Here is a 12,970-nt window from a genome sequence, read left to right as displayed (position 1 = left end):
AAAATGCATAAAGCTCTGATCCTGGGGGATAAACTAATTGCGTTTGCATGTGTTATGTTTAAAAATAAAGCCAAGTCCCTGCAGATAAAAGACCTGACCGACATGTCTATAGCACCACGAGAACCCAGTGGCTGAAAATTTCATTGTACTTTGTCAGATATCTGCATGATTTTTCAGAAGTCTTGAACTTGCTCTGTCCACACAAATGCTTTAAATTGCATGTGCATAACCCAGGATGTAAATCCAACATGCTCTGTTTGTGCCAGGACAGCTAGGAAGTAGAGTAGATATCCTGCAGGAAAGGACTGCTGCTCAGGATTGTTAAAATGCTTTAAAGATACCTGCAAAATACATCCAAAGCAGTTGCTGATGTTTCACAATGAGGAATAACTGAGATGAAAGACTACATTGTTCCTCATAACTTCCCTGTTCATCTCTGGTGTGGTTCAACTCCAGAACTTGGAGAGCTCTGACCTCCATCTATGAAGATAATAATGCATTATGCAAGTAATACTTTCATATTTATTGATTATCTGCTTAAAATAATGTCTCAGTCATGCATTATTAATAATTTTCTGAATAATTTTATCTTAAAAGATTTTTAAGCCAAGGTGACAGTGTATTTGCAAGGCACTCCTTTGAAATGTCCTGGCATGTCAATAGCCAAGGATTTCACACACTTCACTCCAGAGAGGTTAATGGTTATAACTTTAGTCCTAAATGAATTCATTATAGGTATGAGCATACCTTTGTCATGGGTTTCCCTTAAAATATACAAGGAAAATCCAGTTAGTGGTACTTCTCTTTAATTACACCCTGAAGGAAAGTTAACAGTGCATATAGTAGAGATACAGGTTTTTTTAAACGAATAGCAATAAAGCCCAGAGAAAGCAGTATACAACACATGGTGACTGCAGGAGTAAAAAATGTACATCCTGTAACTGCTTACTCCTGTATCTGCATAAGCTTGCATGTCACCTAGTAAAGGCTCTACTTTTCAAACACACAGAGCTTGAATAATTACAAAATAAGTGTGCCAAAGGTTCCTCAGAAAGGAAATTTATGTTCATAATAATAAAATATTGGCTAATGAAGTATGGCTGCATATCATTGGCTGCAAAGAGATAAGCACAGACCTTGAAGCCAACAGAGCTGGAACATATTTCAATAGAAAGCAATGAAAAATGGTAGAGGTGTTTTGGATTTATTGTCACGTGAAAAATTGCATTATTCATTGGTGTAGCTCTTTAAGGTCTGCTGTGGATATCAGTCTGGATTAAAACTGGTTACCTGTCACTGGAGGAAAGAATGTTCCACCTGTGTAACAAGCAAAGCAAAACATTTAATTTTCTAAGAAATCCATTATCAACCATTAGTACATAGTGTTTCTGAGTCACCCAGCATATACTGATAAATTTTAGCTAGTTCTGTGTTTCACAGAAGAATGAGTCTTCACTCCCTTACACTAGACCAAATACTGTTTGCATAGACACTAATTAAGCATAGCTTTGGCATAGTCTGTCTGGGTGACAGCCGGATGTGCCTCAGACAGAGTGGTACGAGGTGTCAGCTGCTCTTCAGTCTGAGTAAGGAACTCACTGAGACTTTCTGAGGTAGCCATAAAGGAGGAGAAAAAACATTGAAGTAAAAACACAGCACCATGTTTCATTTAAAAAATGGCTTCAGAACATTTTCCTCCTTTGTGCACAAACTCCTGAACTTGAAACTTGATTTTTGCAGAGTCCTGGCTGTCTTGATTCACCCATCAAACACACAAAAAGCAGGTTTGTGAATTTATCCTTCTCCAGTCAGTGATGTCTAATCTGGGGTAGCAAAGACTGTTCCCATAACTGGATTTCTGTCACTACAAGTTCTTCATGCACACCTGGCAGCGGCTGACACGAGTCCGAAGCTGCCCCGCTTTCAGAGTCTCTGAGAGAGGAGCACTGACAAACTGCTGCTCCTGCTCCACCGTAGTCAGCCAGAAGCTGTACTTGTTGGCAAAGTAATGGCATGTTCCCCGAGCACCGTTGCACTCAATGAATGGAGTAGCTCGGAAATCCTCCAGGCAGGAACCAGGTGAGACAAGGGACTGGCCTCCACCTTCCGCCCCTGCCGCAGTGTGCTGAAATAAAGACAGTGAGTCGAGTGAGCTCAAAGGAATAGAAGGAGGTAAACAGGGGAGCCTCCTGGCTCCATTGCTAAAAGGAGTGAAACAGGCAACCAAAATTATACCCTGGCTACGTGTATCTGTCTCTTGAGTCAGGGCTAGAAGGCAAAAAGCAAAGGAACATAGGCTGAATATGAAGGCGTGGAATAATGGAAAATCAGCTTTTCACTTAAAAGTTGGGAAAATTTGGAAGCAATAATGCTGACATCATGTTTTTCTAACAATCTTACACTAATAAGCTTCTAGGAGAGTGCAATGGAGAACTTTTTCCATTGAGAAAGAGGATTAAGTCAATACTGTAGCTTAATTACTGTTCTCAGATTTAAAGGTTTGAAGAACAAACATCTGTGGCAACACAGAACTTAGGCAGCAGTGTTACCACCAAAACTAATCAGGGCAGGTGCTAAACGGAGCAAACTCAGAGCTCCAGCAACTCAGCTGATGAAGAAATGCATTGAGGCAAGAAGAGACAGGTTTCCAGGTTCCTGTAAGTAACTCACAAAACATAGTCTCAGTGACCTCATCAGAGAGGAGAGATCAAAATGTTTAAAGTTGCCTTTGCACTAGCAGTAGTGTATTATAGGTTACCATAAGGAAGGAGTATCCTATCCAGAGGCTGCGCCAGCCCGGGGGACACTGTGGGATGGTGATGTCCTGGCTGTGCACAGCCACAGCCTGGGAAGGTGCTTCACACACAGAGCACCGGCTGATGTACTGTGGGATCTGGATGCTATCCACAGGCATCATGGGGATGGGAGCAGTGGTGGAGAGCCAGTAAGACTTGTCGTTTCGGCTGGCATAGTAGCACACTTCATTGATGTTGCAGTAAATAAAAGGCATGGTGCTGAAGCGAGGCAAACATGAGCCAGCAAAACCTGGAAAAATGGGAGAAGTAGTCATACCAAGCATCAGCCAAATATTCCAAGTCATACACACCAACATTTAGTGGTGAGGATGGCATGAGTGACACCACTCCCAGAGCAGATCTGGCCAAGCCAACTGTCACCACCTCCACTACAGCCCTCTGAACTGCCAGGGAGGATGGTTTTTTAAATGTAATTTTGACCTGTGTTGTTCATTCTTGAGAGAATTCTGTCAACTCACCGAGATCCTGGTTGTGTGACTTCTCCTGCCCCTCCACATACAACAAGCTGTAGCCGTCCCAGAGTTTATTCATTCCTATGGGACAAGGGGGGATCTGATCTGACTGACTGTGCTTCACCAGAGTGTATCCAACGCCCACGCTCCGACCAGGCATTCCCGGCAAACCAAGGGAGCCCGGCTTCCCAGCAACACCTAGGAGACAGGAGAAGAATCACTATTGCTTGTGCACAGTGTGAACATCAGCTGACTCTATACCACATTTGGCATTGCTTAAGGCAGTCTTGTACAATGAGGAGCCCAAGCTGTATGGTTGTTATATGAATTACTAGATTTAACAGCTCCAAAAGCAGTCATTTCAGAGAACCAACTACCCATTCCCCTTCTGCTTTTAGTTTTCTTTCTTTGCCCATCAACTCTGGTGCTAGTGTATTAGGTACTAACAGTACAGTAGTTCTGAGGATCTCAAAGCATCAACCAAAGCCTAATTCATTCATTTTTGCTATAGCATTCTTCTTAAAGATATTCCTCTTCTTTCTCACTGTGCCTTTCCTCTACTGTCCAAGCCCCACAGCTATAGTTACTGTGAATACTATATCACTCTTCTAGATTCAAGATGATTCCCACATTCACAAAACATTAACACCAAAAGGTGTTTAGAATTGCACCTACAGAAACACCAGCAGTGACATCAACACTGTGACAGAACTTCCCTCACTGAAGATTAAACTTCCTTAATTGCAGATACAAAGCACAATACCACAGACATCCCTTGATTTTCCTAAGGTAATTGGGTGTTGGGGAGGGTCTCTGCAGAAGCTGTAAGTAAACACAATTCTACTATTTGCTTCTTTTTGATCTGTGCTCTCCAAATCATAAAACTACCTTCAAATCCCTGTGGTCCTGGGGCACCTGAAAGTCCTGGATCCCCAGCTATGCCAGGAGTTCCAGGTAAGCCATCACGTCCTTTCAAACCAGATCTTCCAGGCAAACCTTTTGGGCCTGAAATAAAATACAATTATTAGTATCATTATTTCGTCATACTATTGCCTTGATTCCTGCAATCATATTCCAGAAGGGAAATAAGATGTCAGCCACCATGCCAAGAGCTCTCTTTTCAACAGATGTGGTTATAAACAGCCATCTCCAAAAGAGACTCCACCTGATCTAGTTGTCTGTAAAATGACTGAGAGGTGCAGCTGAGTATCACATGGTTAAAAAGGCAGCATTGTATTTGTATATATTATATTTGTATGCATTTTGATGGAATTCCTTCCTTAATTAAAAAACCCTGTAAACATTCCTAATGCATTTGATAAAGTAGTGTTTTTCTTCCAGAAGAACAGCATTTTGGTGATCTGAGTGTACTTTCTACCTGGTTTTCCAGCTGGGCCATGTAATCCAGGATCTCCATCAAAGCCAGGAACACCATCAATTCCTGGCAGACCAGGTAATCCTGCAGGGGCTGTCACTTCTTCTGGCTGTGGGGTTATTCCTGGAGCCCCTGGTCTGCCAGGAAGACCTGGACATAGGGCAAAGGATGTGTAAGTACCCCACAAAAACCATACAGATTTGACACAAAGCAGAAAAATGTGAAATTAAGGCCACCTTTGTACATCAATACTGAGTATCTTGTAAAAAGTACGTCAAGATCTTTCTAGCTTATTTCAGTTTCTAAGAAATCAAGAGTCTCCCAAATAAGCCTTTTAAGGGAGCTCTGAAGTCATCCCCAGCCCAAACCAGGTGCAATAAATGACAGCTTTTTAAATCCTCCAGCACTCACCTCGATGGCCCATTTCACCTTTCAGCCCAGCATAACCAGGATCCCCCGGAGACCCATCTTTACCTGGCATGCCCATCAGGCCAGGTTCACCTCTTGCACCTGCAAAGACACACAGCTTAGCCTGGGGCTAAGCACTAATTCTGGCCCACAACTGTGGCTCTCACTGATAGCACTGACAGCAGCAACAGCACTGGGGCTCTGAGATGGAGGGGTCCACAACCCTCAAGGCAGTCTGTGCCCAATTTCACATCCACAATGGCTGCAGAGCCTCAAGACAAGAACTTCCACTGCTACTTCATTGTACTTTACTGAAAGCACTTACCCTTCCTTGGGTAACCCTGGGACAGGGTTTGGACAGTACACATGTTTACTACTTGAAATCCATCTCTATGCACAGCACAGAGGGATGGGATCTGCCAGCCTACAAAGACAGCAGACAGTTGTTCATCTGGCAGTGGTTCTCCATCCTGGCCTGACTTTTGAGTTGTGTCTCTCAAACCTTGCCCCTGAAGTCCCTGTGTGCAGCCGCCCTTTGGCTTCCTTTCATACAGACCAAAGAGAGACCAACATACTCCCTGCCTTAGCCCAGAACAGTATCTCTGAACTCCTGCAATCCTCTTAACCTCTTGTGGAGACCTAAATCCACCACACTAATACCTCTGAGCATACAGGACAAGTGGGATGAAACAGAACTCCAGTCTTTGCCTAGAGAGCACAAGCAGGTAACTGTGATCAACAAGCAGAGCAACATTGCAGGTGAACACCATCTACTCAGAAAAAAACAAAGATAAGAGGAAAAAAAATAACTAGGAACACATTGAAGAACACTGGAGCTGGCCCCACTTTGCTGGTTTTAGACTCAGTAGGTAAAATCTGCAGGACCCAAAAGGAAAAATTGAGACATCAAATTTAGCTGTTACACTTGAATGAGAAGGCCATACTAACCACCCAACATCCAATCCTACTGTCAATATGACAGCTGCCAAACCACTCCCAGATCCTTTCAAGGCAAGAATACCTTTGAATCCAGATGCTCCAGGGAGTCCAATTGGACCAGTAGGTCCCACATCGCCCTTAATGCCTCGCAAGCCAAGAACACCAGGGAAACCTGGAGCTCCTGTGTCACCTTGGTCAGAAGCTGGGCCAGGGGGCCCTCGTGGTCCTGGAGGACCTGGAAAACCTAGAGACAACAGAGTTAATTGGCAAAATCTATTCCTGGGGCAAAGTAATTTCTGGGGCTATCCCCAGCATTTCTTTCTGTCTGAGGAGACTTGAGTCTCAGCCTCTCGGACAAGGCTGTGAGGCACTGAATGGGTACTGGTGCCATCATGACAAAGCTTCAAACTGCACACACCTGAACTCCCATCAGTGCCTGGAATGCCAGCATCTCCAGGTCTCCCACGTATATCAGATGGAAGAGAAACTCCAGGTGTTCCTGGCAGGCCAGGCAGTCCCATAGGGCCAGGGGGACCTAGAATAAGAAACAAAAAGTGAGGGACAACCAAATGTCTTCATGGATCTTCACAGACATTGACAGAAGCAGTGCCTGGGAAGCATTTATACAAAGGAGAACAAAGAGATATCTCACTACAGGAGGGGAAACAATACATATTGTGCAGTTCAGGAGAGATATAGATAGATACTTTCACAACTGTGCAACCGTTTCTCAACATACAGAGCAACACGACAGATTTCACATTTATCTGTCAAGCTTCTAACCACCTTTGAGGCTTCAGGAATTGTCTTTGGTAGTTCTGCTGACCATGCAATCCATTAACCTCAGCTGCAATACATCCTGCTTTCAGAACATCAGTATTTACCCATGTCTCCTGATGAGCCTTTTGGTCCAGGGAATCCCGCAGCTCCTCTTCCCAAGCCTGGAGAGCCTTCTTCACCCTTCGCACCTGGGAGACCTGCAGGTCCTTTCAGTCCAGCTTCACTCAGACCTAATTAAACATGGTTAACAAAGATAAGAGAGCCTATTCAGATTACCTAATAGCAGTCAAATTATTACACAAAATGAGTGGTGATTTTAAAACTAGCCATTTACTACTGTCTCTGCTGTTTTCAGTAGAGCAGCCAGAATTGATCATTTGGTGCCTCACATGCTACTCTGGTTCTGCAAAGTGAATTTAAACAATCTGTGAGATGCTGAGAGAAAGGCATATGACTGGTCTGGTCTCCCCACAAGCTCTTGAACAAGAATGGGAACAGAGCAGTCCTGTGACAGGATCCGCTGCCAGCCTGTATGCTTTGTCTCTCATGAGAACACACCAGCCTCAAGCTTCTGGTCTTTAAATAACCTTGTGGGCTTCATGCTGCAACACAGGGAGGGAGTTCAGTTTGCACAGACTGCTGCAGAATGCACACAGGCACAAGCGGTGCATCACAGAGGCTCCCAGGAAAAGCTGCAGGGAGATGTTCAGCATGTCACTCCGGGAAGAGTATACACTAAAGGCAGCTCTCTCAGGAGAATTGTGGAGGATCTATATGCTGCAAATCATTGCTTTCTGAGAATGTTTTAAACAAAAAAAACACAGATATTGTTGGAGTTGTACATGTGAAGTCTGTCCATTTTCATGCATAAAACAGCTGCCATAAATTTTAGATGCTACTTTACAAAATGACTGTAACTAAACAAGTATTTTGGTAAGGCATTTCTTCACTTCTTTACTTTAGTAAAACTCTGTTTGCAACACAGAAATACATTCCATTCCATATGATTCAAAACATGAAAAAGTCCAGCAAAAGCTCCCTAAAAGCAGAATCTGGAAACAAATCAAAGAAATCGGCTTCTGATTTTATTGATGCCTTCCTTGAGCACCATATAATGGAGGGCTCTGAAAAGTAGTACAAAAACATTTCATTGCTAAGTCCAATTCAAAGCAAGCATTTGGTGCTGCCCTGCTCAAATTAAACATTCATTAGAAAGAGTTTTATGATTTCATTCCATTAGTTTTCCAGAAGTGACATAGTCCTTCAGGAATTCAAGGAGAACCATCATGAGAACAGTCCACCATAACCATCAACTCCACAGGCTGCATCCTGCTCTTACTGGCATTGAAGAAGAATTAATTCAGGCACATTCAGTATCCTGAGGTTTTTCTTCAGGTCATAATTAAAGGCAGAACTGGGTGAAATATGGGAATTTTGTGGGAAACAGAGCTTTTGTGATGGAGCAGTTACATATTTCCTTTGCTGTGACACTTCTACTACACGTTTCCTTTACCTGGTGTTCCAGGAGACCCTTTTGTGCCTTGCAAGCCATTCAGACCACTTAAACCTGGAAATCCATGAAAGCCTGAGGAGACATTGGGAAGACATATGTGAACTAATAGGCAAACAATCTAGTTAGGTGGAAATGCGTAAGATGGCTCATAGAGAATACAACACATAAGAGAAACCTAACACATAGGGGACCACACTATGTAAAGTTGTAAAGTTTTCCTTCACACAACTGCCCTTCCCAGAACCTCTTCCCACTGCTCTTCTCAGTTTTACTCTCCATGAACACCCATTAGTGACTCAAACCAAGGGAGAGCTCCCTTTCCAACCATTCCTCTGCTCACTCCTAACAGCTGCACAGCATTGCCAAGAGGGAGCTCTTTCCCACAGCTGGCCCGTCACATGCTGCCTGCCAGAGACACTTGGCCAAAACACTGCTTTTCTGAACTTCCTTCTCCTTCCATGTGCAGATTGCACATATACCTTTAGGTCCTGCTGTTCCATGAGGTCCAGGGAATCCAACAGATCCTGGCTGGCCTGGGGGTCCTGGTGGGCCAGGGGCTCCTCTCAGCCCAGCATTTCCAGGGATTCCTAAAAGCAAGCAGAAAAATATTCCTGTACTACACATCATGTCCAGGCTGAAACAGAAGCAGTTCCATCTTACAGCTTCTGTTCCTGCATTTAACTCATAAGATGGGTGAACAAACTACTATTTAAATAAAGCAAAATCAGATCCAAATCTCTCCTCATGGCCACCATTAGAATAACATTTATCAAACTATTTATTTGATAGGGGTATTTTTAATCATAGCAGTGACATTCTTCATCATCCACTAAGTAACATATGAACAGTTCACGCACCAAATAACTAATTAAACTGTTTTTTAAATGAAACAATTAAATAAAAACTTTCACTATTCTCCAACCTTTGATCTTGATAATTATTTGGGAATCTATCTGCTAATTACCCTACCACCCAAAGACACCTGTAGCCATTTTTCTGAGTAAGTTTGGCTCTAGAGAGGGAACAGACAAAAATGCTGCAATGAAAGAACTGTGAGGAAGCGCTACTGCTCGTAGCAGTAACTGAGTAACTGTAACTGAGAACTTCCGTGTTTGTTAATGGGATTCCTTTGGGTTTCAGTGTTGCAGGATTCACCATATATGACCAGCAGGACAAGGTGACACCTTACACTCCTGTAAAAGAAAATTCCCATTTTCTTGCCAAACTTCTTATTTAAGCTACATCTGAGACAGGCCAAACAAGGCTAAGGAAGCATCAAGGTAAGGTGGTCATAGTCACAATACGAGCTGCAGAATTTAAGTGCTCAGTCCAGTACCTGCTGGTCCTTCTTGGCCAAGATCTCCTGTGCTGCCTTTGGGTCCATTCACCCCAGTGTTTCCTGGGTAGCCTGGCTCACCCTTGAGTCCGTCTCTCCCTCTCTCTCCTAAAAGGATATAAACATACAAGTCAAACTGGGGGAAGACATGAAGAGGGTGAGAAACATGGTATGCTAAGGTTGCAGCACTTGTGTTTGCTCAGCCATCATCTGGGCCCTGAGCTGGACTCCCAGGGAGTCAAATGCCAGTGCAAGTTAACAGGTGCCTCCTCAAGAAGTGAAGTGAACCCAGCATTAAAAGTGGGATGGTCTCAGATGTGTTCATTATCATCCGGATTTGTGCCCCATTTGGATTGCAGACTCCTCAAATCTCACTTTCAGGACCACAAAAATACTCAAATTTGGCAATGCCAACCTGTTAAATCTCTAGAATTTTGTATTCTTGAAGTGAGCAATTAAGGCCTTCTTTACCTGGAAACCCGGGGTCTCCTCTCTCTCCTTTTGGTCCAGCAATGCCAGGAACACCAACAGACTCTCCCTGTTCACCTGGAAAAGGAAGGAAAGGCCATTCTGTCATTGACTGTGGACATCAGTTTCCAGGGCTTGCTATATTTCAAATTAATGGTGCAAACAAAGACAAGAGCAAATTATGCACCTGAGTCTGAAAATGCTTATCAACAAGTGCGGATCCACTCATGCAAATGCACAAGATAGACATTTACAGGTAATTCTGCAACATCCTGCCCTTTTGACATGAGGAGGTGAGAGAAAAGGGTGCTTCTTGCACTGTCCAACAGGCTTCACACAGTGCTGTGGCAAAACTTTCAGAGGACCATAAAGTATTTAGGCTTGGTGTGGGTCTTGTCTGAATGAAGCCTCTTACAAGAGGATATGTAGTTGGAGCCAGTCGCTGGAGAGCAATGGACACTTCCAGAACACTACTTATTCCTTTGTGTCATTAATATTAGGACTGCATACTATGAAAGACCATATACACTGTAAAAGATAGTTTACCCTTTGGACCAGGAAGACCAATAGGTCCTGGAAATCCAAGTGTTCCTGTGGTGCCATCTGAACCCTGAAAGAAACCAATCCAACCAAAATTAACCTATGCCTTTTATTCTTGCTGTTCCAACTTTGGGTCATGTGGAATAACAGAACACAAAGGTGTAGGAGGAAATACTATGTAAAATGTCATTTAATGGTATGAGCCAAACAAAAACAATCTGGAAGTTTTGTAAGGAAAAATCCTGCCAGCTTCTGCTGCTGTGCTCCAGAAGTACCAATTGGAACACAGGGTTTTCCAAAGAGCACCCAGAGAAGATGATACTCAAGAAGGTATTTACCCTCTCTCCTGGCATTCCTGGAAATCCCATGATACCATGTGCACCCTTCTGTCCTGGCAGGCCAGGTTGTCCAAGTGGACCAGGGAAGCCTGAGTCACCATGGAGACCTTTCTCTTTGCTTGGTGACCCAACTGGACCAGGGAGACCAGGCTGGCCACGGCTTCCTGGGATTCCTTTATCACCTGGGTAATAGAGAAGAGTGGAATTTCATTCAATAATACAGACATCCAGCTCATTTGGGTCAGTTGACCTGTTACTCTAAGGAGGAAGAAGAGATGGCATTAGATCTACAGAACAGAACTTCAAAGAAAAACTGTTTTCTCAAAATTCAGATTTGCCATATGCAAGTTTTTCTAGAATGGGAATGGCAGAACAGAAAACAGTAACACTGTAGGCACTGTCAAAAGGACAGACCATGCTCCACTGATTACAAGCCCAGATACTGAACAACTCATACTGGCAATTAACTGCAAATACCTCTAGGTCCTGGGAACCCTCCGAGTCCAGCTAATCCAGGATCTCCTTTGTCGCCTTTGATTTGCAGTGCCTGTTCTGAAGTCCAAAGAACAGGAAGACCTGGTGGACCTATATCACCTCTGTCACCTGAAGAAATAAAAAGTCAGGAAATCTTCTTGCAAAATAATCTAGCAGAGAAAAACAGAACTTCCATGTCTCCTGATGCAAATTCATTAGTAATCTTTGGTAAACAGGCCAAAGTATTGAAAAATAGAAGATTGCAATATTTAAAAGAATGATACCAGACACAGCCATCTCAGAACTACCTATAAGTCCCTTTGCTGCATAGCCAGCAAAGGCCATTCAGTTGTTTCTCACCTTTTTGACCTTGAAGTCCCACAACTCCTGGACTTCCTTTTCCTCCAGCTGTGCCAGGAGTTCCTTTAATCCCATTCACTCCAGGGACACCAGGCAGTCCTGGCATGCCAGGGAAACCAAGCAGGCCAGAAGACCCTTTCTCGCCTGCACAGAAATGTTGAGAAATAAAAGGGAATATCAGTCTCTCCTGGTACACTGCATACCCACTCTGGGGCAGGTAGAGGCTTCCTGCGTCTGGCCAATCACCCAAATCCAAGTACTTAAACAAGCATATGGCACAGGCACAGCACTGTCACTTCTGTCACAGGTCTCCACTTACAATACTTTCAACCAGCACTTCTCAGTTCACCTCTGAGAGTCTGTTCCTCCTTCCAGTGGAGATCAAATCAAAAAATCAAATACCAAGAGAACAACATGCAGTTCCACAGGTCTACTGCTTTGTGTTATTATCTAGGTAACCAACTACTGTATTGGTGCTTAAGGATCACACAGTTTGTAAATTTTCACTTCCCATTTGGTTTGTGCTTGTTTCTCTCCCTTCTTTCTATAAATTTCATTCACTGTTCATTTCCTCAGTTTTCTTGTCTTTCTATTCTGATTTACACAATCCTTTGTCCGCAATGACCTAAGACCCTTAAGACAGATTGCCTTATGATTAAGATAGATTGCCTTATGAACATAATTTGGTAATTAAATCCATAATTTGTAAAAACAAACAAAAGCATCCAAACACTTGCTGGGGATTCATTCCATTCCAGCAAGTTTGGCCTAAAATCAGCACCAGCAAGGTTATTTTTTGGTAGGCACAGCAAACTCAAGACAGAAACACCTACCTTTTGGCCCAGAGAAACCTGGATGTCCATCTTGACCAAAAGGCCCAGGTGGCCCTAAGAATCCTCTTTCCCCAGGAGATCCTGGAGCACCATTAAGACCTGGGAAGCCTTTCATACCAGCAGGGCCTTGTGGTCCTACATCCCCAGCCACGCCTTTGACTCCAGGAGGTCCTGAATCAATACAAGAAATAACTCAATAGAGGATATTGCACAAAACTAGGACAATTTGTGGCATCTCCCCAAGCTCTTTAAACACAGCATTGTTTTTAATGACAAATGGACCTTATGGCACATGCAGCCTACTAGAAGACATAAAGTTTAGAACTGCAAAAGCATTA

The 12,970-nt window shown here is 43.4% G+C and overlaps 1 protein-coding gene across 1 annotated transcript in view; it reads right to left on the bottom strand.

Annotated features, from left to right (window-relative positions):
* Nucleotides 1-789: 789 nt before the first annotated feature.
* COL4A6 (collagen type IV alpha 6 chain) overlaps nucleotides 790-12,970 on the bottom strand; it is a 121,090-nt gene continuing 108,909 nt past the window's right edge. Inside the window, exons 28-45 of the mRNA XM_056491632.1 lie at nucleotides 12,633-12,803; nucleotides 11,800-11,943; nucleotides 11,443-11,568; nucleotides 10,966-11,147; nucleotides 10,634-10,697; nucleotides 10,091-10,165; nucleotides 9,620-9,727; nucleotides 8,763-8,870; nucleotides 8,284-8,355; nucleotides 6,875-7,000; nucleotides 6,409-6,525; nucleotides 6,073-6,234; nucleotides 5,055-5,153; nucleotides 4,647-4,793; nucleotides 4,157-4,273; nucleotides 3,275-3,466; nucleotides 2,759-3,045; nucleotides 790-2,125 (exon numbers count right to left, since the gene is read on the bottom strand). Of these exons, the coding sequence (XP_056347607.1) occupies nucleotides 1,865-2,125; nucleotides 2,759-3,045; nucleotides 3,275-3,466; nucleotides 4,157-4,273; nucleotides 4,647-4,793; nucleotides 5,055-5,153; nucleotides 6,073-6,234; nucleotides 6,409-6,525; nucleotides 6,875-7,000; nucleotides 8,284-8,355; nucleotides 8,763-8,870; nucleotides 9,620-9,727; nucleotides 10,091-10,165; nucleotides 10,634-10,697; nucleotides 10,966-11,147; nucleotides 11,443-11,568; nucleotides 11,800-11,943; nucleotides 12,633-12,803 (2,558 nt within the window). The 3' untranslated portion in view covers nucleotides 790-1,864. The remainder of the gene's footprint in view (nucleotides 2,126-2,758; nucleotides 3,046-3,274; nucleotides 3,467-4,156; nucleotides 4,274-4,646; nucleotides 4,794-5,054; nucleotides 5,154-6,072; nucleotides 6,235-6,408; nucleotides 6,526-6,874; nucleotides 7,001-8,283; nucleotides 8,356-8,762; nucleotides 8,871-9,619; nucleotides 9,728-10,090; nucleotides 10,166-10,633; nucleotides 10,698-10,965; nucleotides 11,148-11,442; nucleotides 11,569-11,799; nucleotides 11,944-12,632; nucleotides 12,804-12,970) is intronic.

Source organism: Oenanthe melanoleuca, chromosome 4A, assembly GCF_029582105.1.
Source record: "Oenanthe melanoleuca isolate GR-GAL-2019-014 chromosome 4A, OMel1.0, whole genome shotgun sequence".
Taxonomy (NCBI): domain Eukaryota; kingdom Metazoa; phylum Chordata; class Aves; order Passeriformes; family Muscicapidae; genus Oenanthe; species Oenanthe melanoleuca.
This window is presented reverse-complemented; position numbering and strand designations above follow the sequence as displayed.